Raw genomic sequence first — 25,109 nt, 5'->3', positions numbered from 1 at the left:
GTCCCTCCCACTGCTGATGTCTGAGTACCCACTGCTGAGCTCAGTGCTGCTTCCTGGATGAGCCAGGAGCTCTGGGCTCTGAGGGCCAGCCCTTCCAACTCTCCTCAGCCCATTCCCATACAAAGAGAGGAAGGGGTGGGGCAGGGGTGGGGGGTGTCGGGGTAGGGAGCATTGTTGAGGGGCCTTGCTGATGCTGTGGCAGCCCAGCCTGCTGGGTCTAGGATTGAGCATGGACACAGGATTTTAGGTGGACCCCAGCTCACTAGCCACACCCAGGCCCACCACACCCCAGCTCCTGCAATCTGGGGCCTGTGGTGGGGTTTTCCACCCCTGCAAAGACAAGGCAGTAGGTCCTAGTGTACTTCATTCTCTGAACATGGAGAGGAAAGTTCTGGAGGCAAAATGGCCCCATTACCCAGGCCCATCCCTTGTTCAAACCACCTCCCAGGCTGCCCAAAACCCAGTCGAGGTAGGTGATTGGGTGGCCTTGCCTGGCTCTTCCCACCTCACCTAGATGGGGAGTAATATGGGAAGGTGGGCTATCCTCTCTTATCACCACCAAAAGCCAAATAAACCCAGTTCTCAGACTCAGCTGAGTCTCCCATGCTCTTCAAAACCCTGGCCCTCCTGGACTCCATCCCAAAGGTCCCACCAAAGCAGGGTCTTCCTCAGGATCCCAGCTTGGCCCCGACCCTGCCAAGCAGGTCTTCCTTGAGGCATGCTACAGTCTAGGCTTACAAACGCAGCCACACTCACTGGCTGTACATTTAATCAGTGCAGATTATTTACAGAACTAAACAATGGGGGTGGATGCCGTCCCCACCCCTTGCTGGCTCTCAAGTCCTGCAGAGGTGATGTCCAGAGAGAGCTGCTGGACCCCCCACCCTACCCCCGTCCAGTGCCAGGCTATGAGAATCCACTACTCAGAGAGAGGTGGTGGCCCAGAGGATCCTGGGTGGTGGTGGCCCCTCACTGTTCAAGGCTTTAGGGAGGCAGAAGGGACCAGAGCCTGCCGTACAGTACCATTTCCCACAGAAGCCTCCCGCTGACTCTGGAAAGAAAAGAGGAGGGGAAGCCACCTTTCACCCTCAGGACAGACTTCCCAGGCCATAGTGGATTCCTTTGGGGGTTTTACAGCCTGTGTGTGGGGACAGCTGCTGGCCTGTGCCTAGTGAGAGATCCAGAGGGGAGGCGGCCCACAAGCCTGGTCTATGACATCCTGGGCATCCATACATCAGGCACTGTCTGAGGACCTCTGGTACCCTAGTCTGTGCGCTTGCCAGCCCCATCTCTCCAACAGCTGGGACAAGGACAGCAGAAGCCAGAGGGTGAGGGAATGCCCAGCATCCTGAGACCTGTGGGGTGATGAAAGAGAGTGGGCAGCCTGGGGAAGATTAGGCTAGTCACTAGCATCAGGAGGGGAGCGGACAGGCTCCCTTTGGTCCTTCGTGAGACAGGTCCAGGGCCCCTTCCCAGAGGAAAAGAGCTGCAGGCCCAGGGGTGTGTGGGAGCTTCTGATGGCCAGGATCGGGAGGGCTTTCAGGCTTCTGGGCTCTCAGAAGCAGCCTAAGAAGGAGCCAAGCCGCAAGGTAATCAGGATGGCTCCCAGGCCATATGCTCTTTCTAAGGCAAATTCAGGAGGGTAGAACCCCAGCGGGGCTCCTTCAAGGCAAACACAGCTCTTGTCACAGGAGGAGCAGAGGTTCAGGCTGAGGAGAGCCAGAGCTGAAGAAGCTTCCCAACCCTCTGCCACCTTCCAGAGGTAAGCCTCTGTCCCTTCGTCCCTGTCTGGAGCAGTACACTCAGAGAACTCCAAGCATCGCCTGACCCCAGTCAGGAAAGCAGAAACAAATGCTGAGACAAGGTGCCGAAGAAAAAAAAAAGACACCTGGGCATAAATAAAGGAGACGGGGCAGGACTGACAGGGGAATGTGTGTGGCCAGGAGGGGATCCCACCGGGCTGAGGAAGCACCTGGGAGCCACACGCCTGCCCCTGCGGACCTGAGCACCGGGTGCTGTGGGGGGTGCGCGATCATACCCACTCCTGCAGCGAGCGCTTGCAGTAGAGCAGCATGCGCGGTGCGCCCTTGCGCTGCATCTGCACCAGGGCAAAGGCCAGGCCCAGTATGCACAGCAGCAGCAGCAAGGGGACCAGCACCATCACCACGTTCACTGTCCGGACCACCTCCTCCATCTGCACCACCACGCGGTTGCCCTCGTCCTTGTCACCCGCGTCCTCTTCCTTGCTGTCCCCGTCCGCCTCGGGCTCCGTACCCCCATTGGGGTTGAAGGGTGGACGAGCCACATCGGGCCATCGTGGTCGGGGCTCCACGTGCTCCTGGCAGCCCATGAAGTCCCGCAGGATGGATTTGGGGTGGCCGGGTTCCATCCGCAGGCGCTCATTGTTGAATTTCCAGTATTTGGTGCCCTTGTAGAAGTAGGTGTAGGCTGTAGGAACAGACAGACCAGGACGGCTTCAGGCTGGGGAAGGCATGGAACTTGGGAGAAGAGCACTTGTGGAGCATGTTAAATGGTCTGTCTCTAAGCACCAAAGCCAAACCAGAAAACAAACAAAAGAATACTCTTCCTTGCTTGCTTGTCTGAGTCTCCTCAAATCTGCCTCCCTGCTGAGGCTTGGGGGACGGGTTGGGTCCCCAGCTTCTTGGCTAGGCTGACAGGGCAAAAAAGGGGCCCACAGCCTGCCAGGGTACGGGTATCAAGGAACCTCACTGTTCACCCCAGGACTGGCTCTATTCCCAACCATAGGGGCAAGCATGACTGTGTGTCCTTGGGCCTTTATGAGCCTGGGATGAAACCCAGTGCTGCTCTAGACTAGCTCCTGGCCTTGGGCATCTTGTATCTATCCTACTGACAGCAGGAAGGGCCAGGTTTGAAGCAAGGGTCGTTACTGAGCGCAGTGAGCTCAGGGCACCTGCAGTGACATGCCCACACATAGGGTCACGGGATCAGGCTGAGCATTGGCAAAGCCGGCAAGTCTGCCCTGAACATGAGCGTCCCAGATAAAGAACCAGACACACAGGGACCCTGCTGGAGAACTAACAGGGTCACAACTCCTGCCACTCAGTTACAGTGACAGATACTAGGCTTCTCTTGCAGGTCTGTGAGCACTGCCCGGAGAGGACCCTGCTCCAACACTGAACCAGGCCCACTGCCCTGAGGCTCTGAGTTCTTGAGCTCCAGCTCTGGCCATAGACAGGCACGGGTGGCCTCTCCAGCTGTGGGGCTGGAAGCCTATCCAAAGAGGACAGTAATGATGCAGGGAAGGCAGGAAGGCAGGCTAGAGAAGACCCCAGGCTCCTCCTTCAATGCCTCCACAAGGACATGGGACCTTGGGCAAGTGCTGGGCCCTCTGGGAGGGGCTGGCCTGGTACCTGCATCATTGCTGAGGAAGGCCCCTTTGGGAGAGGCAGGGATTCCCTGCCAGACGCTGATGGGCTTGGGGTAGCCAGGGTCTCCATGTTGTGTCTCCTCATTGAAGCGCCAATACCTGTGACCAGAAGAATCAGGCTATGAACCTGGAGCCCTGCTTGGGCCTCGGTCCTTTCTCCGCGTTGGCTCTCTTTGGGCAGATCTGAGGATGCAGGGGCCTGGCTTGAGCATCCTCCTTTAGGGGAAGGGGCATAACAAAACGCTTACCTGTCTGCTTGAAAGAAGAAAGTGTGACCTGTGGGTTCCCACCAGATGGCTGTGTCGATGCGGTCATAGGGGATGTCTGTACCGTAGCTGCTCAGCGGCTGTGGGTAGCCAGGCTCCAGATTGGCTTCTCGGAAAAGCCAGTAGCGGTTACCTACACGGGGAGCAGTAGGTTGTGTGAGGGTGGGCCTGGGTTGGGGATAGAGATGGCAGAGGAAATGCTTTTCTGGGTCCAACAGTCCATTCACACCATCACTGCCCATCCTGACACACGTATGCACAGAAGCACAAGCACTCAGCACGATACTCACACACGTATCTACGCTCATGGAAACCCGCGAGATACTCATTTCTGTGTGTACAATCGGCTGCTCCCACCCAGCCCACCCACACACTGTACATGGCCCTTCATTCCACAGGACACCTCCTCTAGGCCTGAGATAGTCAAGTGGCCCTTATGATGCCAGGTCTGGAACTCCCCACTTCAGTATGAGTCTATCCTGTATTCAGAGGGTTCCTGCTGTGGGGCCAGAGATAGAGCTGATCTATCAAGGGGTACTGCTCCCCTACCCAAGGCCTTTTCTCTGCAGAGATCCTGGCCAAGGGGGTCTGGGAACCTATTCTGTTCTTTTCCTTCCTTCCTTCCTTCCTTCCTTCCTTCCTTCCTTCCTTCCTTCCTTCCTTCCCTCCCTCCCTCCCTCTCTCCCTCCCTTCCTCCCTCCCTCCTTCCCTCTCTTTCTCTCTCTTCCTTCCTTCATTTCTTTCTTTCATTCTCTCTCTCTCTCTCTCTCTCTCTCTCTCTCTCTCTCTCTCTTTGGTTTTTTGAGACAGGGTTTCTCTGTGTAACAGTCCTAGCTGTCCTGGAACTTGCTCTGTAGACCAGGCTGGCCTCAAACTCTCAGAGATCCTCCTGCCTCTGATTCCCAAGTGCTGGGATTAAAGGCGTGCACCACCACCGCCTGACAATAATTTATTTCTATTTATTTTATGTGCATTGGTGTTTTGCCTACATGTGTGAGGGTGCTGGATCTCATGGAATTGGAGTTTTAGACAGTTATGACCTGCCATGTGGGTGCTGGGAATTGAACCCAGGTCCTCTGGAAGAGCAGCCAGTGCTCTTAACCCCTGATCTGTCTCTCCAGCCCCATGGGGATCTGTTTTTTTTTTTTTTTTTAAAGATTTATTTATTATGTGTACAGTGTTCTGTCTGCATGCCTGCCTGCATGCCAGAAGAGGACATCAGATCTCATTTTAAATGGTTGTGAGCCACCATGACATTGCTGACAATAGAACTCAGGACCTCTGGAAGAACAGCCAATACTCTTAACCTCTGAGCCACCTCTCCAGACCCAAGGGGATCTGTTCTTCAAGAGGACAGCCTGTTCTTATGAGGACTCATTATCAGGAGAACAAGAAGCAGGGTTGGGGACGGTGAGGTGGGGCTCCTTGGCTGCAGAAGATGGCAGAGATACATCCTTAATTCAGGCAGTCCTGGCCTTCAGGGTCTAGGCCTACCTAATCCCGCAGCCTCTGTCCACCTTTCCACTCACACCTTGCTACCCCCAGGTGTTGAGCAAGCCCACAATGGGGAGTGGAGATGCAGGATTCTCTTCTAGCTAGCAATACAGCTGGAAGGCTGCCCACGCCTCTCATCATCTTGGCTTACCTTTGAAAAAGACAAAATGTCCATCCTGGCGCTCATAAGCAGCACTGATGTTCCCCGGCAGACCACGCCAGAAGTGGCCAATTGGCATAGGGTAATTGTCGAGAACACGGTTGTGCCGGACTCGCCAGAACCAACGGCCCTGTGGAAGAGGGTGGGTACTGATGGGCAACACATGCAAGACGCCTTGGCTAAGGGTAGAGCTGTGCCTACACTGTTCTTCCCAGGTCAGGGATGATCTAGCAGAGAGGCCATCAGGCCCTGAGGAGCCAGGCAGTACCTGGAAGGCCAAAGCAGCTCCAAGGAGGGAGCTCTGGGCTGAGGAGCAGGCACCTGATTACTGTGCGACCTTTTGACAAGTCCCTTGTTGTCTTGGGTTGATTTCCTCCTGGTCTAGGGTTTGGTCGGTACCCAGGAGATGTTAGCAAGGGAAGAGCTGGTGTGCTTAGAGAGGTCACGTGAGGGTGGGGCGGGAGCAGGCTCTGGGTTGGCTGGAGGAGGCACCGGGAGGATGGGGCCAGACCTTGAACACAAACATCTCTCCACGAAGCACAGCCACTGTGTCGAAGTTGCCATCACAGATGTTGGGGCCATACTGGTCAGGCCTCTCTGTGGCCCGGGGCTGGGGTGGGGGCCCTGGCTTGGGGGGCCTCTCTGGCTTCCCACCTGGATGTGGTGGCTGGGGAGGCCGAGGGGGCTGGTGGTCTGGCCGTCCTGGCCGTCGGGGCCTCACAGTGGGGAGAGGCTGGGTGGGCTGTGGCTTACCATCTGGGGAGCCTATAGAGAGGTGAGAGCAAGAAGTGAGATCAGACCCAGAACCTAGCCTGGATGCCAGGTTCCCCTTACATACAATGTGAAAGTCCTGAGCACACCCCCTCCAGGTATAAGGCCTTGTCTACCTAATAGCAGATCCCTTCCTGGGCTACCCCATCACCATCCATGGCAGAGGCCGGGGTAAGCCTCCTCCACATGATCTTTTTCTTAACCTCTCTGTTGGGTGGGAGGCTACCTGCCTCTGCTTTCCCTGAGGACATGCCCCTTACCATGCTGGCCTACTCAATGGGGTCCTAGGAAGTAAGGCACCTGCAGAGTCAGGAGCATAGCTCTGGCCCAGGCTGCAGCAACTTGAACTCTACCTGAGGCACAGCTCATTACTGAGCTGCTGGGGACAGAGGAAGGAGTATCTGTGAGGTGCCACCAGAGGAGGGTTCTGTGTGGACACAGAGGCACAGGCCCTGACCGGAAGAGCTGGCTTTGGGGAGACCTGGCCACTGGGTGGAGTCTGGGATGGGTAGACAGCTGTCTCAAGTCCCCTGGAAGTCTAGAGGGTGCTGGGGACAGACTCAGACTGTGGATCCTAGGGACCCTGGGACATCCTTAGTCTAGTAGGAATACTGTCAAGAATAGGAGAGAAATAGGGTGGATCATCTGCACCCCCTTGCAGCTCCAGTCTGGGGCCACAGTGTGGGCTCTGGCTAAGTGACTGGGCCTCAGTTTTCTTCTATAGAATGGGGACAGAGTCTAGGGCCAACTGGTCACAGCCCACTCACCATACAGCTGCTGGATGCCCCGAAGGTCGTCCTCAGGCAGCTGGAAGTTGTCAGTGTCCATCCATTGGTAGAATGGTGCCATGATGGCACTGGGGTTGCTCGAATGCTCCAGCCCTAGTGCATGGCCCAGCTCATGCACTGCCACCAGGAAGAGGCTGATTCCTGTAGTGGGGGTATGTATGGTCACTCTGGCTCATCCTAGGCCCTGTAGGCTACCATAGACTCCACTCTTGCTTCTCTTTTGGATAGGGCTGAGCTGCTCTGGCTTCTGGCCTCTAATTTCCCCATCTGAGAAATGGGCCCAGCATATCCTTCTCTTCCAGCCCTCCCTTGGTGGGACAACAGATTGAGACTAAGTACAGGGCTCCAGAGATATGAATAGGGGACACCCTCCCCTCTGGAGCCTGAAGCTACTGAGCTGGATGGGTGGCCTAGCTTGGGCACTGCCTGGCCTGTTCCCAACCCTAGCCAGCTGTCCTCACCATGCAGGTCAGTGCTGGAGAAGGTCCAGGGCTCATCTGCGTCGAAATGTGTGTCCCCACCCAGACCAGGGCCGGGGAAATAAGCGTGAGCCAGAAAGCCACCCATGCCATCAAACGGTGAGCTGTCGCCATGGAAGCCAGAGGCGAAGAGTACCATGATGTCAGCCTCCTCCCGCCTTCGCAGCCGAATGTCATCATAGGATACTTCCTGGAAGACCAGGGGCGTGACCTGCTCCCACACATGGAAGGCCCTGCGCACTGCCTCCATTGAGTTGTACCAGCCCAGTTTTTCTGTGTAGTTCTGGATGCTGCAAGTGGGCAGGGAGATACAAATGGACAGGCTTGTGGGATACTGTCCATTGCTGCACCTTCCTAAGAGCACATAACGCTGCCACACTATCCACTGGTATGAATTAGAACTTGTCACACCCAGTAATTCATTAAACTATGACTCTACGTTTTCATGCTAGAAGACAAGCAAAGATTTAAATTAAGAAAGACAGTAAGGCTGGGCGGCAGCCTTTAATCCTAGCATATGGGAGACAGGGGCAAGTGGATCTCTGAGTTCAAAGTCAGCCTGGTCTACAGAGTGAGTTCCAGTATAGCCAGGGCTACATAGTGAGACCTTGTCTCAAAAAAACCAAAAAAAGAAAAAAAAGAAGGAAAAAAAAAAAGAAAGAAAAAGTAAGGGCCTGGGCATGGTAGTGCAAGCCTGCAATCCCACCACTTGGGAAGCGGAGATAGGAAGATTGGGAGTTCAAGGTTAGCTTCAGCCACACAGCAAGCTTAAGGGTATCCTGGGAATAACATGAGAACTTGACCTTGTCTTAATATATAAAAACCCCCAAACTCTAGATTCCCAAACCAAAAGATAGTAAAAATAGTAAGTAAATGAAAGCACAGGTGCTTTGTGGCCATGGGGTGGGGGTAGATGAATCATAAAGTAAATATCTGATATGCAGGATATCTGATATGCATCTCCCGTGAAAGGGTCATTCAATCCCTAAAGCGGGTGTGACCCACATATTGAGAACCACTGGCCCAGAGCCTGCACATGAGAAGAACAAAGCCCACACCTTCCCTGTGGATAAGACTGAGCTGCTGGTGCAGACAGATGTCCGTCAACCGCAAAGAGGGATTTGACTGGGTGGACCAAATTCACTCCAGGATCTCAGGAGGCCTGAGTGAAAACAGAACACTTGACCCTCACATCTACTGACCAAATTGATTCAAGAGTCCATCTGGCCACATCAGGCCAGTCTAGCCTGTAGCTAGCTGGGGCCAAGAAAGGACCCAGCAGGGGATGCTTGAAAGAGAGCTGGCCTTCCCTGGAGGGAGCGTTCCTAGACTGTGGCTAGGACAATCAGCACAGCTACCCAGACCCCTTCTTGGAAAGGAATTCTGAGTCCCCCTGAGAGGGGCCATACCTGAAGGTTAGGTGGTGGCTGTTCCACGTCTTTCCTGTCAGAGTGTAACGCTTCCTCCGACGCAAGTTGGCTTTCACACGTACCCCAAACTGATCAGGCACCCCACAGCGGGGCCGCTTCATCCACCTGGACCAAAGATACAGAGGGGTCAGCTATGGGTCATCTCTTCCAGGCAGCCCACCTCCTTCCAACTCCCTCTTGCTTCCCAGTTTTCCCTCACAGGGGTGTGCTGGGGGTGGGAGACTCTCTGTTTGGCTTCCAGAATAGTGGGTAAAGAGATTCCGTATTTTAAGAAGACTGAGCGTTCAGCAGTGACTCAAAAGGTGTGCTTCTCCTCTGAGTGTAACCCAAGCATGGGGTGGGTGCTCTTGAGGCCGCCTGTCCCAGGAATGTCAAGCTCTGTGCTTCTCGGTGTATCAATAGGTCCTATCACCTCTAATAGAGCAAGGCCTAACTTGGTTGTCCCATCCAGGACTTCTGTACTGCATCTTCCCATTCCCATGCCTGTAACAGACATCACTAATCGAACATTATGCTCTTCCTGCCAAAGCTAGATTACAACTACTTCATCTCTCTTTTTTTTTTTTTTTATGTATGTGTAAGTGTGAATTTATGTGCACTGTGTGCATCCAGGTGCTTGTCTGATGTGGGTGCTAGGAGCCGAACCTGAGTCATCTGTATGAACAGTCAGTGACCTTCCTCAACTCTGTTTTATCTTTAACATCAGGCTTCAGGCAGCCAGTCTAAACAGTAAACATTAGCAGAAGACCACTAAACCATTCACCACTCCTCATCCAGGCTACTCTCCTCCGGAAACTCCATATACCAAAGACTCTCAGGGCAGGCTGGAGGGCAGGAGGCCCATGGGGTGTGGGAGGGGGTCACATGGAGGAACTCACGCCTTTGTCTCTTCATCAAGCACACCCGTGACTGGGATCCCATAGAAATTCTGCATCTCCGCGAGGGCAGAAGCCAGGATCTGGGCAGAGCGCATGGTGGACATGTGGCGGCTAGGCTGGGGTAGGTAGCCATAGAGTCGCAGCCAGTTCTGCAAGGAAGCCAAACAAGGTCTCCTCAGTCACTGCTCAGAACCTTCCAAGACCTCCCAACTCAAAGGAAAATTCAGTTCTTCCAAGGCCTATAAACCCCTCACCACCAAGCCCCAGCTCTCAGGCCTCACTCCCATAACCCACTAGCCGTGGGGTCATCACACTTGTGCTTCCTGCTGCCTAATGTACTGTGCCTGCTGCCTGGCACATTCTTCCCTGGCCTCTCCCAGGTGGGACCTTCTGCTCCAGGCAGGCTGCTGGGGACCCTCAAGTGTTGCAGACTATTTGTTTAACTATGCAAACTTGTGTTGCATTTGTTTAATTAAGTAAAAATGTGTTGCTGTTTTACCTTGCTTGCCTAAGGCACCTGATTGGTCTAATAAAAAGCTGAACAGCCAATAGTGAGGGAGGAGGTACAGGCGGGACTTCTAGGCAGGGATGAAGAATATATGGGGAGAAGAATTCAGGCTCAGGGAAAGAAAAAAGAAAAAGAGACGTGCCAGGGGCCTGCCAGACAGACAGACATGAAGGAACAGGAAAGTAGGACATATAGAATGAAAGAAAGGTAAAAAGCCCCAAGGCAAAACATATGAAGAGAAACAGGTTATAAGTTATAAGAGCTAGTGGGACAAGCCTAAGCTATGGCCGAGCATTCATAATTAACAGTAAGTCTCCGGGTCTTTATTTGAGAGCTGGTTGGCGGTCCAAAGAAAACACCAACAACACTCAAGTATTCAGAATCTCTCTCTCTCTTTGTTAAGGTTTTATTCTTCTTTCTCTCTCCCCTCTCCTTCTCTGTGTATGTCTGTGTGTGTGTATGTGTGCATATGGGTGCACAGGTACCTAGATATGCCAGAGGAGGCCATTGGATCCCTTGGAACTGGAATTATGGGCAGCTGTAAGCCACTGGATGCAGCTTCTGAGGACTGAATTCTGGTCTGCAAGAGCAGCAAATGCTCGGAACTGCTGAGCCATCTCCCCAGCCCCTCTTTTTAATTAAAACATTTTTAGTTATGTGTGTGCATGCAGGTGCCCATGGAGTGCAGAGAGGGTGTTGGATCCCCTGGAGCTGGAGTTATAGGTAATTGTGAAGCACCTGACATGGTGCTGGAAACTGAGCTTGGTCCTCTGCAAGAGCAGTACATGCTCTTAACCGCTGAGCCATCTCTCCAGCACCATTTAAAAAATTATTTATTTATTTTTAGTTTTCAAGACAGGGTTTCTCCATGTTTCAGTTCTGGCTGTCCTAGAACTCACTCTGTAGACCAGGATGGCCTGAACTCACAGAGATCCGCATGCCTCTGCCTCCCAACTGCTTGGATTAAAGGTGTGCACCACCACCGCCTGACTAAAAAATTATTATTATTATTATTTATTTATTTATTCCTGAGACAGGGTTTCTCTGTGTAGCCTTGCGCCTTTCCTGGAACTCACTTTGGAGACCAGGCTGGCCTCGAACTCACAGAGATCTGCCTGCCTCTGGCTCCCGAGTGCCAGGATTAAAGGCATGCACCACCATCGCCCAGCCAAATTATTTGTTTTTATTTATTCTTTGAAATATTCTTACATTTATCCCATGCATTTTGAACATATTGACACTCACGTTGGAATTTTGATTGGTTTGACCTTATGCTTGATCTTCAACAGATACATCATGTCTGAAAGTGGGCATTTCACAACTCTTCCCCCACCCACCAGTTCTTAATTCTTCCTGCACACTCTTCCGCTGATCCCAATCGGTTGACATAGATGATTCATCCACAGCTGAATACTCATAGTCACTTACACTTGGCACTCTGATCAGTTATGAGCCTCTGCATTAACCACTACCCACTGTGCAAAGAGACTTCTCCGACCCAAGTTAAGACCAACATAGATCTATGGGTTTAAATATAAATATTTAGAAAGTAGTCCAACAGCATGACTGTTTAATACAACAGCAGTAGGTTTAGCCCTAGAGCCTATAATTTTCCCAGTCACCAACCTTTTCCCTGCTCTGCTATGAATTATTTGTTTATTTTAATTTGGAAACGGGTCTCTAATCATACCTTCAACTTGCTATGTAACCAAGGATAGCCCTGAACTCCTTATCTTCTTGCCTCCACTTCCCAAGATCACAACTGTGCATTACAATCCCTGGTTCCATGCAGTGCTGGGGCACCAACTCAAGGATTCATGCATGTTAGGCAACCGTTCAACTAACAGATCTACATGTCCAGCTCCAACTGTCCGGGTTGAATCTGTTTCCTCATCTGCAGCATGAAGACCAATGTCCCGTTACGGGGTGTCTTAGTCACTCTTGCTGTGATGAACCACCACGACCAAAGGGACTTGGAGAAGACAGGCTTCCATTCCACTTCACTGTTCACTACTGAAGGCAGTCAGGACAGGAACTCAAACAGGGCAGGAACCTGGAGTCAGGAGCTGATGCAGAGGCCATGGAGGAGTGCTGCTTACTTGCTTGCTCAGCCTGCTTTCTTACAGAAAGGATGGGTTGGCCCTTTCCCCAACAATCATGATTAAGAAAATGCCCCACAGCCACATCTTATGGAGGTATTTTCTCCATTGAGTTTCTGTCCTTTCAGATAACTATAGCTGTGTCAAGGTGACATAAAACCAGGGTAAGATTTGAAGGTCACAGACCCAGAAAAAGTACTTAGTATACCCAATGAGAGTGTTTGGTTCCCTTCTAGGACTTACCAAGGCAAATCCCATCCACCTGATCATCTATCCACCTGTCACTCACCCATCACCCACACACTTCCAGATGTTCCTGCGCTCTCTGACTGTGACAGATAGCAGGCCAGCTGGGGGCTGTGGGAGACATGGCCATTTAGAGCTTCTAGGCTCCAGGAGACCGTGTACTTGGAGGAGAGGGCTTCACAGCTCTCAAGTCCATGAATGCTTCAGAAACCTGAAGTAGCAAATCTGATGAATGATTCTGAGAAATGCTAAGAAATACCAGCCTGCCTCATGCCCTCAAGGCGGTGACGGGATGGTATCTAGGTAGAAGAAGCAAGGAAGCAGATGCCTTCCTTGTCCTTCCCACATGTACTTGGCCACGTGGAAGGCCCACTTTCTACGTTGTTCTAGAAAGGGGAAGCTATATGCTGAGGGACCCCAAGGCAAGACAGTAGCTGGACACAGTAGATGCTTTGGGCTGACACCCACATATTGGCTCACTCGGCCCAGGGCAGCAGTGCCCAAGTTTGATGGGCAGAGAGCTGCTGAGCCAAGTCCCGGACTGGCTGGCTTGCAGTTACACTCAGAGGCCCCAGGGCCTTGGAGGGTGGCAGGCAGAGCAGGAAGCAGAAGCCTGGAGCCGAGAAACAAGTGTCAGTTCTGTACAGATAGAGTGGGGCCACGCCTATGCTCCATAAAAGGGGACTGGATTGGAGCCTGCCTCATAGGTGAGGTTCTGCAAGGATGACGTAGCAAAGCACGCTCTAAGTGTTGTGATGAAGAGACCAGGGGCTCTGGCTGGCAACCATGCTTCAGCCAACAGGGCTGAAGAGTCCAGGCTTCTGGGGAGACTGGCCTGGCCAGGGCTGGCACAGCTAGAGGAGGAGGGAGCAAACCCATGGCAGTAACGCTGCAACAACGTCTCTGTTCTTCCCAGGCACCGAAACCTCCCCGCAAAGCTCCTACCAACCATTCTCTTCGCCTTTGGACAGTTTTCCTGAAGCCTCATGGAAAGATCCAATGGGCAAGGCCACCAGACTAATGGCAAAAGGCATGGAGCTGATGTGTGTGTGTGTGTGTGTGTGTGTGTGTGTAGGGGGCGGGGTGGCTGCTAACAGATGAGGGCACCTTCATATCACCTATTTGCATAATGTAAAAATATCTCCGGTGCAAGCAATCAGAGTCACAGAGGAGCTGATTAGCCTGTCTGCAGAGCTCTAAGAGGGACAGGCTGGGGACAGAAGCTCAGGAGGAGAGGGGAGCTGGCCTGTATGCAGCAAAGAGTTCCAGTGAGCTGCAGAGGTCTGGCAGAAGAACTGCTTCATCCCAGAGCCAGCTCAGGGGCTGCCAGGCAGGTCCCAAGGGAGCCTGGTGGCCCTCCTTCACATAGTTAAATGCCTTTAAGTCCCCAGGAAGCAGAGTTCCCATCTCTCCATCAGCTGTGCCTCGCAGCCACTGCTGGGGTGAAGATGACCCATGGCACGCTGGGACAGGGACTGCTGAGCAGAACTGCAGCCTCCTAGTAGGAGGTAAAGCCGATGGCCAGCCTGCCTCTGGCAAACACCAAGTGTCCACAAATCTGCCAAGTGGCAGCAGCCACAGCCTTGGGGCTTCTGCCCTTTGCAGTGTTGGGAGTAAGCGCCACCCCGCCAGCACAGTAGTCAGTACTGGGCATAGTAAAGGAAGGATCCTAACCCAGGGCTCGTTTCCCTTTCCATGAGGGCCACTATCCATGACAGAGGGCTCGGAAGAGGCCAGTGGGCCAGGAGGCCTCTCCCATCTTAGAGCAGAGAGTGACTTGATCCCGGGCAAGAAGACAAGGGACAAGGGAATTCCTGAGGCTCAGGAGAGACTGCTGTGGGCCACGTCATGCTCACAACTCCTCCTGAAAGATAAATACCTATCTATTCTCATTGTGCTGGGAGCAAGGTTCAGAGGCGGTGAGCTGCTCTGGAAGAGGCCTGGTTGCAGGAGGTTTCTGTAGCATTCTCGATTCCTTAGCCTAGTACGCTGGGCTCGGGCCCTCCTCAGGATCAGCAGCACAGCACAGCACTGGCCAGGGCACCTGATCCTCCCTCCTCACACCCAACATCTCTCGCTGAGTCTGGGCGCTGAGCCAGCTGCCCTCCCTCAGGCCTGCTGAAGCAATGTGGAGGGACATGAGCCTGCTGGGAGGGCTTGTCTGAGAAGGAGCCCCCAGATCCCAGGTCAATGCTGTGCCTAGAACAGCTATTGGAGAGGGGGCTGGGGCCGGAGCTATAGCTGCCTCCACAGCCTGCTCCTGGGGCTTACTGCACAGCAGCCCCTCCCCCAGGGCCCTTATCAGGCCCCGGTGATAAAGACAATCTCAAGGGCTCTGTTTTATCTCTCCCTCTGTAATTTGAGTAGCCCTAGGCCAGTTTTGCCCAGCCAGGTACAAAGGGAAGTTTGTCAGGACTGTCAAAGATGGATCGGCCCCCAGACCTTCCAAGATCTTGTGAGGTTCACCCTCTTCCATTCTTTGCCTCTGAGGATTCTTGGGAACAAACCAGGGTTCTGCCTGTCTCTACTCCGTCATACCAGAAGGAACAGGTCCCGAGCAGAGTTAGTTCTGGGATGGAGACTCTGCAAAAGATAGGGCTTGCTTTCTACTAGCTCGCTGTGGGATGGTGGGGGATGGTTTCCAAAGCCACCAAGCTCAGCCATCTCCCTGAGGCAGGGCCACAGATTCATCCAGCTGGCATCCATGCCTGACAGGGAACTCAGAGCTGCCCTATCCATCAGTTCTTTCCATCTGTGCCAGCAAGGACCCTTAGAAAGGTCCCTCAAGGCTGAAAAGAAACTAGCCTTGGCCGTGTAGTGACATCTCTGTTCAGGCCCTGGTTGCTTGTCCATATTAAAGGCCTGTGAGAAACTGTGGCTACAATAACTCTGAACCTCAGTTTCTGCCTCTGCAAAATGGGATCGTGCAGAACAGGACTAAGAGCTTGAATGACTAGCCACCAGGCCAGTAAAGGAAGAGAGAACGAGCTGGGCATGGTGGCACATGCCTTTACTCCTGGCACTTGGGAGGCAGAGTTCAAGACCAGCCTGGTCTACAGAGTAAGTTCCAGGGCTATACAGAGAGTGAAGAGCTCCAGCGTGCCGGGCCATGGCAAACAAGTCACCTGACAGGTTTTGCCTTTTACCCTTCTCCCCATTCCCTCTACTGCTAAACCACAGATTATAAAGCTAGCCACCAAGGCCCATTCCCTTATTAGGCCACTTCCTCCTCCTGAGGCTGACCACCAAGGTCCCGCTATCAAAGTATTGAGGTCCAGCAATCAAAAGTCCCCCTTTGACTACCCTAATTAACATGCCCTATCAAAATTAACCAATCATCCTAACACAGGTTTTCCTCCTTGACCTTTATAAACTGCCCTTTGCCTACGAGTTGCATCGGTCTCCTCTCTATCCAGAGGCAGTCTTTTGTCCCTCTGGACCAAATGTCCTCCCTCCTCCCTTGTCCCCTTCTCCCTCACCCTCTGTCTACTGTCCTTGTCTCTATTCTCCTTCTGTCCCTCTGGGGACAGTAAATCTTTGCGCCGAGAACTTGGTCTTGAGGTGTCTTGTGCCGACTTGGAGGTCCTTTCAGAGAGACCTTGTCATAAACAAACAAGGGACTGACTAGACTATCCAATTCTTGTTGCTTCGTATGCCCAGGGCTAGCATGGTCCATTTAAACAGTTATAGGACACGTGCATTAAGGAAGCCTAACAGACTTCTCACTATGAATTTGAGATCCTTCTGCCTCAGCATCCCAAATCCTGGGATTATAAACAGGTATCATCAAACCCGGACCTCCATGAGTCTTTAAAGAAATGCACACACACACACACACACACACACACACACACACACACACACACGTGTGTTCGTATGCATGTGAACATCAGCTCAAGTGCTTTTGGAGGCCAGCAGCCTTAGAGGCAGTTGTGAGCAGCCTGATGTGGGTGTTGGGAACTGAACTCTGGGTGCTCTGCAGTTTGCACCCTTATCCGCTCCTGAGACATCATCCTCTCTCTCATCTTTCCAGGCCCTCAATTCTCCCTGCCTCCAGCACTGGGGATGGATTTACAGAGCTGCAACATGTTGGGTAAGTGTTCTACCTCTGAGCTCTATTCCAGGCTTTTTTTTTTTTTTTTCACTTTTTATTTTGAAATAGGGTCTCCTTAAGTTGCCAAGACTGGCCTTGAATTCACTTTATAGCCCAGGCAACCCTTAAACTTGGAATCCTCTTGCCTCGGCCTCCCAAGGATCTGAGATTTCAGACCAGTACCACCAGGCCCCACTCCACTCTGGGTCTTGAAGAAAGCTGTAGGTGATGATCACTCTGGGGGACTTCCAGGCAGGGAAGCAGGAAGGAGGCAGCTACCCAACCCGCCCCCACAAGCCTTAACCTGGAGGAAAAACAAACGGGTCCTTTGGCCTGTGGGCGGGGAGGGGTGGGGCGGAAGGGGCCTTTGTTTGCCAGGAGTTTTCAAGGTTGGCTAGAGACCAGGTCTTGAGTATCACCTGGACCTTCCATTGCAAGACAGGGCTGCCCAGGGCAGGGGCTGGGTGGGAGTGGGTAGGGAACAGGGCAGCTTTGGCAGAAACCCTGAAAAGGCCTTTCCTTCTGCGTCAGTGTCTGCAGGCTCCTGCTAGCAGAAGGTGGAAACTCAAAACCTTGAGATTTGACCCTATCTGAGGCTCCAAGAGAGGAGGTTCTGAGTTCAAACCTCAGTTCTGCAGTCCCTGGCTGTGTAACCTGGGGTGCCTGCTCTCATCTGGAAGGACTAGTTTCCTCCTCCATATGCAACGAGTTACAAGGAAGATGAAATGTGAAAATGCTTCTAGAACGTTCCTGGACAGAATTAGTATGATGAAGGTACAGAAACAACCCTGAACCTCCTGGGCAGGCTGCATTCACTGCACTGCCTATAAACAGAATAAATTTCCCCATAATTCCACCAAGTAGATACTATGGTTATTCCCATTTTACAGACAAGAAAACTGACACGCAAACAAGGCTCAACAACGAATGCCACAACAGCTTGCTACCAAGGGCTGTGATGCTGTTACGTGCTAGACATGGAGCTGGGGTCCTCACCTCTTCAGGGTGGTACCCGAGTCTAAGGGTCAGCTTCAGAGTTTTGATCCAGACTCTGCTCTCCAGGCTGCATAGCGTTGGGGGCTCAGCCATCAGTGGCTACACGGTACATCCAAAGCTGACTGGTGGCTGCGACCTGGCTCCTCCCCAACTTCTTCTGACAGCAGAGGTCAAGTCGGGTCTTTTGTTTATTTCCTCCTGTTGCTTTGAGGCAGAGGGGATACAGAGGGAGGTACCCCTCTGCCCCAGGGCAGACCCATCTCCAGCACACTTGCCTGGGGCTATACAACCTGCCACTTCCCTCACAGGGCCTAGCCCCGCAATTGCTAGTCTCCAGGGACTCAGACCACATGTCCTTTTGGGGAGCAGTGCTCAGGAGCCCTAATTCTCAAGTCCTCGGGGGCTCTTCTAGCAGGAGGTGCCATTGTGCTCAGGCCTGGGGATGCTCAGGTACCCTCAGGATCTCACATTTATCTGTGGATCTCCCAGGATCCTCTTGGTGAGCAGAGTGTCCCCAATCCCTCTTTGTTTCTGCCAACTCATAGAACATTGTACCCAAGTAAAACTGTCTGAGGGGTTCTTTTCCTGCCTCAGTATCCACCTAAGTTTTGGGGTGACACTGGGGACACCACCTTTGAATTGGGAGTCTAGGGAACAGTAATCATCATGGTAACTAACCTCAGAGTAACTAACAATGGTAAGGACCATCTGGATCCAGTCACAAAAGAGGCACAAAGAGACAGCCAGAACTAAGCGGGTGGCAGGACGGGGCTTTCCTCGTCCATGGCACGCCATCACTGAGCATGAGTGATCTGGGTGGTGGTGGGTTACTGGGCTTTTGGAGACATTTTTAGGGGAGAGGGTATGCGTATGTTTCTGTGAGGCTTCCTGTTCACATTCAGGGGTGTCTTTTAGAAGTCTCCTTCCTCCTTGGGGTGTGGCAATGGAAAGCGTGTGTGTGTGTGTATGTGTGTGTATGTGTGTGTGTGTGTGTGTGTGTCCAGGGTCACAGTGGCAGGCCAGGCCCATATGCTTCTCCAATGAAGACACACCAGGAGGTCATTGATAGGTGAGCCCAAGGACAGACTAAACACAGTAACATGTTAAGGGCTGGTGTGAGAGATGGTCCACATCCACATCCATCACACCAGTTCTCCCGTCTTGAGAGTGTGTGGAGACACAGTCTCCCAGTTATTCCTACTAGGAGCCTACCTTTCCATTTAGGGAAGACACCGGGAACTCAACAGTTTCTGTCCATAGTTAAAATGGGAGGGAACCTAGAGGGGCCATCACTGGCACACAAGAGGAGACAGTCATGATGACTCCAGTCAGATCTGAAGATCAAAAGGAGAACTCTAAGGCCTGGTGGTAGCCTTAGGACTAGGGAGGCAGAGGCCTCCCTGAAGTCAAGGCCAGCCTTTTCTACAAAGAGAAACCCTGGCTCAAGAAATGAGAGAGAGAGAGAGAGAGAGAGAGAGAGAGAGAGAGAGAGAGAGAAAACGAGGACTCTAGTTAGCCTCCTTTTGCTCATCTTCCTCAGTGATCACGTGGGGGCAGGAAGCCCTGTGACGCTATTCAGGGAAGGTGGGAATGTCCAGTCTTGGTGTTGGTGGCACCACACCTGTGGCCTCTGGCAGCCTGAGTCACTTCCGTGAGATAGGCTGAGAGTACTAAGCTTCGAGAAGGAACAGAAGGAAGAGAGTTTCTCTAGTTTAAAAGCAAAGGTACTCAGATTGCCAGGTGTGACAGCCACAGAGCAGGATGGGATCCTGATGGGGTAACAAAGCTGGTATCTCATCCAGGTGGGGTTCTGGAACACAGTGCCTGTCCAGGGGACAAAATGGGGAAGCTAGGGGAGAGGAGCTCGGGAGTAGCTTTTCTAAGGAAGGCAGGCTGCTGGGAGCTGGCTGCAGGTGTGTGGCAGCTCCTAGCACATGTCAGTTTCTGGTTCCTTAGTTCAATGAATTCCTGTGGCTGCCACCTGGGAGGGTGAATTGAGGTGGGTGTTGGCCTTGGCTCAGTTACCAATGTACTCATAGTCATGAGCTGACCAGAGATCTGGAGTTGTGGACTGACTCCCTTAGGTAGGAGCCAAAGCCTTTCCCAAAGGAAAGGGGATGTGGACACTATGTAAGGCAGACCAAGCCTGAGCAGATGGACTGGCCATCAAGGCTTAGGGACTCTTTGAGCCCAATTATGGCCAGTCCTGAGGGGTCTCCCAGAGCAACCTGCACTCCAGAGCCAACTCTAGGGGCTAAGACAGCCATCTGTAGCTTTCCATTCACTGTAGATTCCAACATGCAACAAACATTTCAGAGTCCTTTCCAGACATTGCCAAAATTGGGTCTTGAGTCAATCCTAGCCAGGGCCACCATGGTCCTTTTCCATGGAGGTGGAAGACTGTGGGCACACTTAGCTGTGCTTCCTCAGTTGGAGGAGATAATGGGAGAACAGCACACCAAAGGAAAAAAGGAAATGGCATGAAGTCTCCCAGTCTAGGTTCCAGCACCCAGATCCTGGCCATCCAGGAGGCCCATTCACCATGCACAACCACCAGACTCCAGTTTGGTCTGTGCAGGCCACAAACTCTAAGGCGAATCTGTAACTTGAAATTCTTTGGCATCTGCTCCTGTGGCAGTACCATGGATACAAGCAAACACAATTCTGACCAGCAGGAGCCCACTCACTGGAAGCCTCTGTCCCTAACCCTTGTGAATTGGGTTGGGGCAGACTCACTCCCTGAAACTCTCTGACCTGAGGAGGAAGAGGGCAAAGCATGTGGAGCTGTGCAAGTTTTTATTAAAATAGGGTGGGTGGGGGTCAGACTTCCACTGGAAAAGCCTCTCAGGCAGACCAGAAAAGAGGGGGAGCCTCCGGGGCTGGGAAATCAGACTAAGCTAGCTGTCTGCAGATACAAACAGCAGTCTGAGGCCATGGCTCCAGGAAGCCCAAGGGCACCAAGGCCCCAAGCCTACAAGGATGCAGTTCCTGGCTCGTCCTCTCTCCAGACTCTACACCTAGTCTCCCTTTCTCCCAAGGCTGGAAAGAATGGTCTTTAAAAGTTCAATGGTACCCTGGGGTGACTGAGCTAGCGTTGGAGGGATACACTGGAGCGGGAGGTACTGGTTGGGACTCTGTGCAGGGAGACCACGCGTGGCCACTCGCCGGACCAATCCAGACAGCTGCCAGCATATGGACGTCAGTCCGGCTTCCAGAGAAAAGAGGCGTGGAGTCTACCCTGTTTCACCCAGGCCTGCGCGCTGGGGCACTGGTGGGAAAAGTGTTTCGGGAGATAAGGTCTGTTTCTCAGACCCCACCTTGCGTGGGAAAGCTTCATCGCAAGAAAGTCGCCAAAGCATCTGTGCCACCGGTCATCTGTCTGGGTGGTTCTCACCCATCCCCCAACCATCCTGGCCGGCCAGGCAACGCACGATGTCATCCAAAGGAGTGTCAGCCAAAGTGTGAGCGCTGCGGGGCTCCTGCTCCGCCTGAGTTCTTCCCACCCTCAGCCCCCCCCCCCCCCGCCGCCCAACTCGCAAAGCCCACAGTGCGCGGATCTGGCTCTCGAGGAATCGTTTCGGGAAAAGACTAGAGGCGAGGGCTAGGGGCTGCGGGAGCGGCTGTAGGGACTCAAGCTAGGGCGTTTCAGTGCCACGAGCGGCTTCAGTGTGCCGAGCGGCTGCGATCCCCGTTCGCACAGGGCTTTGGGAAGAGGCGCGCTGCAGAGCTCCGGCCAGGGAGTGGCAGCCTGCCAGCCCGGCTTTCTGCCCAAGCTCTCCAGTCCAGATCAACCCTCACCCCCAAGATGGGGTGCGTCTCCCCGACCTGCAAGCTCCCGCTGCGGGCGTGGTTCACACCACATCCCTCCGGGTTCTTACCTCAGCGGCGTACACTTCGGCGTCCTCAGACGCTGCTGTACCGCGGCCCAGGCAGTCCAGAAGCACCAGTAGCAGCGGGAGCAGCCCAGCTCGGCCGCCGGGACAGCTGCCAGTGCAGCCCAGCCGTGCAGACGCGCTCCGGTCGTTGCCCATGCTCACCGTCCGCCAGCCGGGTCCCGAGCGTTCCACGCCGGGCTGGCTAGCTGGCCAGCGCCAGGTCCTCGCACGCGGCTGGGAAACTTGCGACGCTCCCTGGCTCCCGGCCCTGCGGGCGCGCGGCGGTTCTCCGGCTCCCGGTGCGTGCGGGAGGCGCTCAGGTCCCCTCTGCAAATTCCCAAACCCGAGGAGAAGCGGGCAGGGCAGGTCGGGGCACGCGGGGACCCGCCCGCAGGAGAGGGGGACCGGCTGAGCAGCACGCCGCAGAGACTCGCAGTCTTGGCGCGGTGCGCCCTGGCCCCGGCCCCGAGCGCAAGCACAACTCCAGAGCCTTTGTCTGGCTCAGCGCTCCGGCCGCCCGGTCCCGCGGCGCCCTCTGCGCGCCCTGCTTTCTCTGTCCATGCCCGGGGGCCCCCCGCGCTGCCTGGAGCGCGCGCCTCCCGCCGGTGACTCCGCTCGCCGCCGCGCCCAACCCGGCCTGGATCCCTAGGCAGTCCCCCGAGGAACGCAGGGAACCGGCCAGAGAGAGCGGCGAGCCGGCCAGCCAGCTAGCCAGCGCCCCGCGTCCCCCGCGAGTTTGGCTCCGCAGCCCTACTCCCAGTGCGCGGCGGGAGCCGCCGCTCTTAAAGGGCCAGTGTGCTCCCTGTGCGCAAACCTAGGCGGAGGCTGGGGGCGGTTCCTAACCCGAGGTTTCTTAGTAGCAGGTGCTGGCTGTGTTGCTCAGGCCTGTGGGTGACCCTTCTCATCTTTCCTGATGGCAGCAAAACTCCCTAGCCTGCTTTGCTCCCATCTCTGCTTCTGGGAAGCAGGGATGCCCCCCCATAACTTGACTCTATTCTGAGGCAGGGCCAAGGACATTCAGATAGTGGGGGGGGGGGGGGAGTAAGGACGTGAAGTCCTGTTTTTAAAGTTTAAAGCATGACAATAAAACTCCGAAACAAAGAAGTTGGAGGGGCAGGTAAGATGGCTTAGTGGGTAAAGGCTCTGGCCACCATCAAGTTTGTCAAGTGTGGCAACAGGAGTTCGAGCCCCAGGACCCATTTGGAGGGCCAATAGAACCTGTGGCACACGTGTGAGCACACACAAATGTAATTTTAAAAACAAGCCCCGGAGTGTCTTAGGCTCTTTAGTAAATTTTCTAAGTCGCCAAGTCAGGGGTTAGGGCGCAACCGAAGAGTGCAGGCTTACAAGGCGAGGGAATCTGCATCCCCATTCCCCTGCTGCGTGAGTATGAGAAAATTACTAGATCTTTCTGAGTCTCCATCTTAGGGTGGGGGTTCTGGCTCCTAGTGTGCACACATTTTGTTTCCAAGAAAAACCACTCTACTTGGTCTCTGTTATGTGAAAGTCCGTGTGTTGATGAGGTTCTTCAGAACGCTGGGTGGAAAGGCAAACCTTCCCGGGAAGTTTGGGGTAGACTTTTAACCTTTACTCCGGCGTGGACACTAAGAGGGTCGATGGTCCAGCCCAAGAGCAGCCCTAGTGTAGTGAACTGGAGCGACTGGAATGCCACTTGAGGACCACAGGAGCCAGGGTGGAGGGCAGCAGACCTCATCAACTCCCTAAAACGGGAGCTTTCCTCCCCCAGGGTAGGTCATTCCTAGACTAGGCTCTCCGGGTGCTCCTGCCCCTCTCATCTCTCAGAAATAGGAGACCTGGCAAAGCACCTTAGAAAGGGCTAGTTCGAACCCACCCAAAGGAAGATAAAACGTGTGCCCAGTGCCTGACCTAACAGCTCATGAGATGAAATTGGGGTTTGGAGAAAAGAAAATAGAGGTAGTCTCCCCCCTTTCCACTGATGAACCTCCCTGTGGGGTCCCTCATCTGGGAAACCAGCTTCCAAATTCTCTAATTTGAAATTTGATTTTGAGAAATGTCCAGTGTCCGGCACACAGCAGCCCATTTAAGTCAGGTGTACTATAATTGTTTGCAAAATTTATTCCCCACCATTTTTTAAAAACTGAGTTTATAAGGTTACCTAATAATAAATAAAATTTCAATGGGTAAACATAAATAAATAAAATCTCAGGTGTGTAGGCAAGGTTTGAGAGACTGTGGTCAGTCAGGTCTGGCGGTTTCTTCCATTGCTGGTGTTCTGGTGAGCACGTCTGGCTCAAGGAAATGGTTTCTTATGTGAGCAGTCCTACAGAAAACTCTTCATTCGAAGCCAGGTCTCTGGAGTCCTGCTCAGACTACTGGAATTCGGAGCATTTGTCTATTTAAGTTTACCTTATTTGTAGGAGGGTTCCAATCCAGCTAACGGTTGAATAAGTGGGTTCTCTTCCTCAGTGACCTTGCTGTGGGCTAGAAATAGGCCTGGGGTGATGGTACTCTGGCTACCTAGTTAGAAGGGTTCCCCAGGCAGCGTCCACTATCAAAGGTGAGGCTGAAACTGAGGGAAAACCTGGTTAACTCTGCAGCTCCACTTGCTAGTTGTTGCCTGACTCTCCCTACCAGTTTTAGAAGTATGTAGCTATGTGGTACACTCCCTTTAGCTTTGTTGCGAGTAACCCCTGATGAGAGGTCATGGGAGAAGAGGTTGCTGCCTTTGTAGTGCTTGGCGGCAGCTCAAAAGGGCTGGAATGGGCAGGAGAGATGGCTCAGTGGTTAAGAACATTTGCCTATCTTTCAGAGGATGCACGTTTGGTTCCCAGTGCCCACTTCAGGTAGGGCAGAACGGCCTGTGACTCCAGCTCTGAGGGAACCTGGCCTCCTTTTGTGGCCTTAGTAGGCACCCACGCATACTGTACACACACACACACACACACACACACACACACACACACACACACACACCCCAACCCATCTCTGGTAGGGCTTGAAAGCACAGAACCATTATGCCTCTTTTTCTTACCTCCAGTCACGTTCTCCACACCACAGACCACCCTGTTTCTTAACCCTGTAAACATCGCTAAAGCCTGTGGTTGGTAAGGCTGCTTTGAAGCTCTTGCCTCCTCACGTTTGGCCACTTACCACTTCAGGGATTGTTACTGAGCCAGGCTGGGAAAACAGGACCCTTTTGGGAACAGGACAGTCTTTTGGACTCTGGTACCAAGAGAAGGTATAAACAAACACACCAAGTACTCCCCTCTCTCTTGGAAACAGGTGGGAATCAGCCAGTGAGGCCCGGAGATGAGCATTTCCCTGCGCTGCAGGGGAACATCTGAGGATGCCAGTGCCAGATGTGTTGATTCTGTACTCTCCCAAGCATGATAAAATCCTCACCAAGAGCAACCCTTCCCTGCACACTGCCCAGCTAGCGGTGGACAAGCCTGCTCTGGTCGTCCACCTCCGGCTGTCTCTCTGGTTTCTGGAACACTTCTCTTTTGGAAGGAAGCGCCCGGGCGCTTCTGCACTGTCAGCGGAGTGCTTGCTGAAGGCACTCCACTCTGGAAGCACACTGCATGTCTGGGTGCCCGCCAAGCAAAGGCTGCCAGCCTCCTCAGGGACGGCTTACA

At 53.4% G+C, this 25,109-nt stretch overlaps 1 protein-coding gene across 1 annotated transcript; it reads right to left on the bottom strand.

Moving 5' to 3' along the window:
* Positions 1–348: 348 nt before the first annotated feature.
* On the bottom strand, positions 349–22,270 carry Mmp15 (matrix metallopeptidase 15). Its single transcript, XM_036188748.1, has 10 exons — positions 21,496–22,270; positions 9,676–9,824; positions 8,777–8,902; positions 7,350–7,657; positions 6,868–7,029; positions 5,841–6,094; positions 5,321–5,459; positions 3,658–3,808; positions 3,393–3,508; positions 349–2,448 (listed from the first exon to the last, which is right to left on the bottom strand). The coding sequence occupies exons 1-10, from the start codon at positions 21,646–21,648 to the stop codon at positions 2,033–2,035; spliced, it is 1,974 nt and encodes a 657-aa protein (XP_036044641.1). The 5' UTR covers positions 21,649–22,270; the 3' UTR covers positions 349–2,032.
* Positions 22,271–25,109: the final 2,839 nt, after the last annotated feature.

Source organism: Onychomys torridus, chromosome 5 (assembly GCF_903995425.1).
Source record: "Onychomys torridus chromosome 5, mOncTor1.1, whole genome shotgun sequence".
NCBI classification, from domain to species: Eukaryota; Metazoa; Chordata; class Mammalia; order Rodentia; family Cricetidae; genus Onychomys; species Onychomys torridus.
This window is presented reverse-complemented; position numbering and strand designations above follow the sequence as displayed.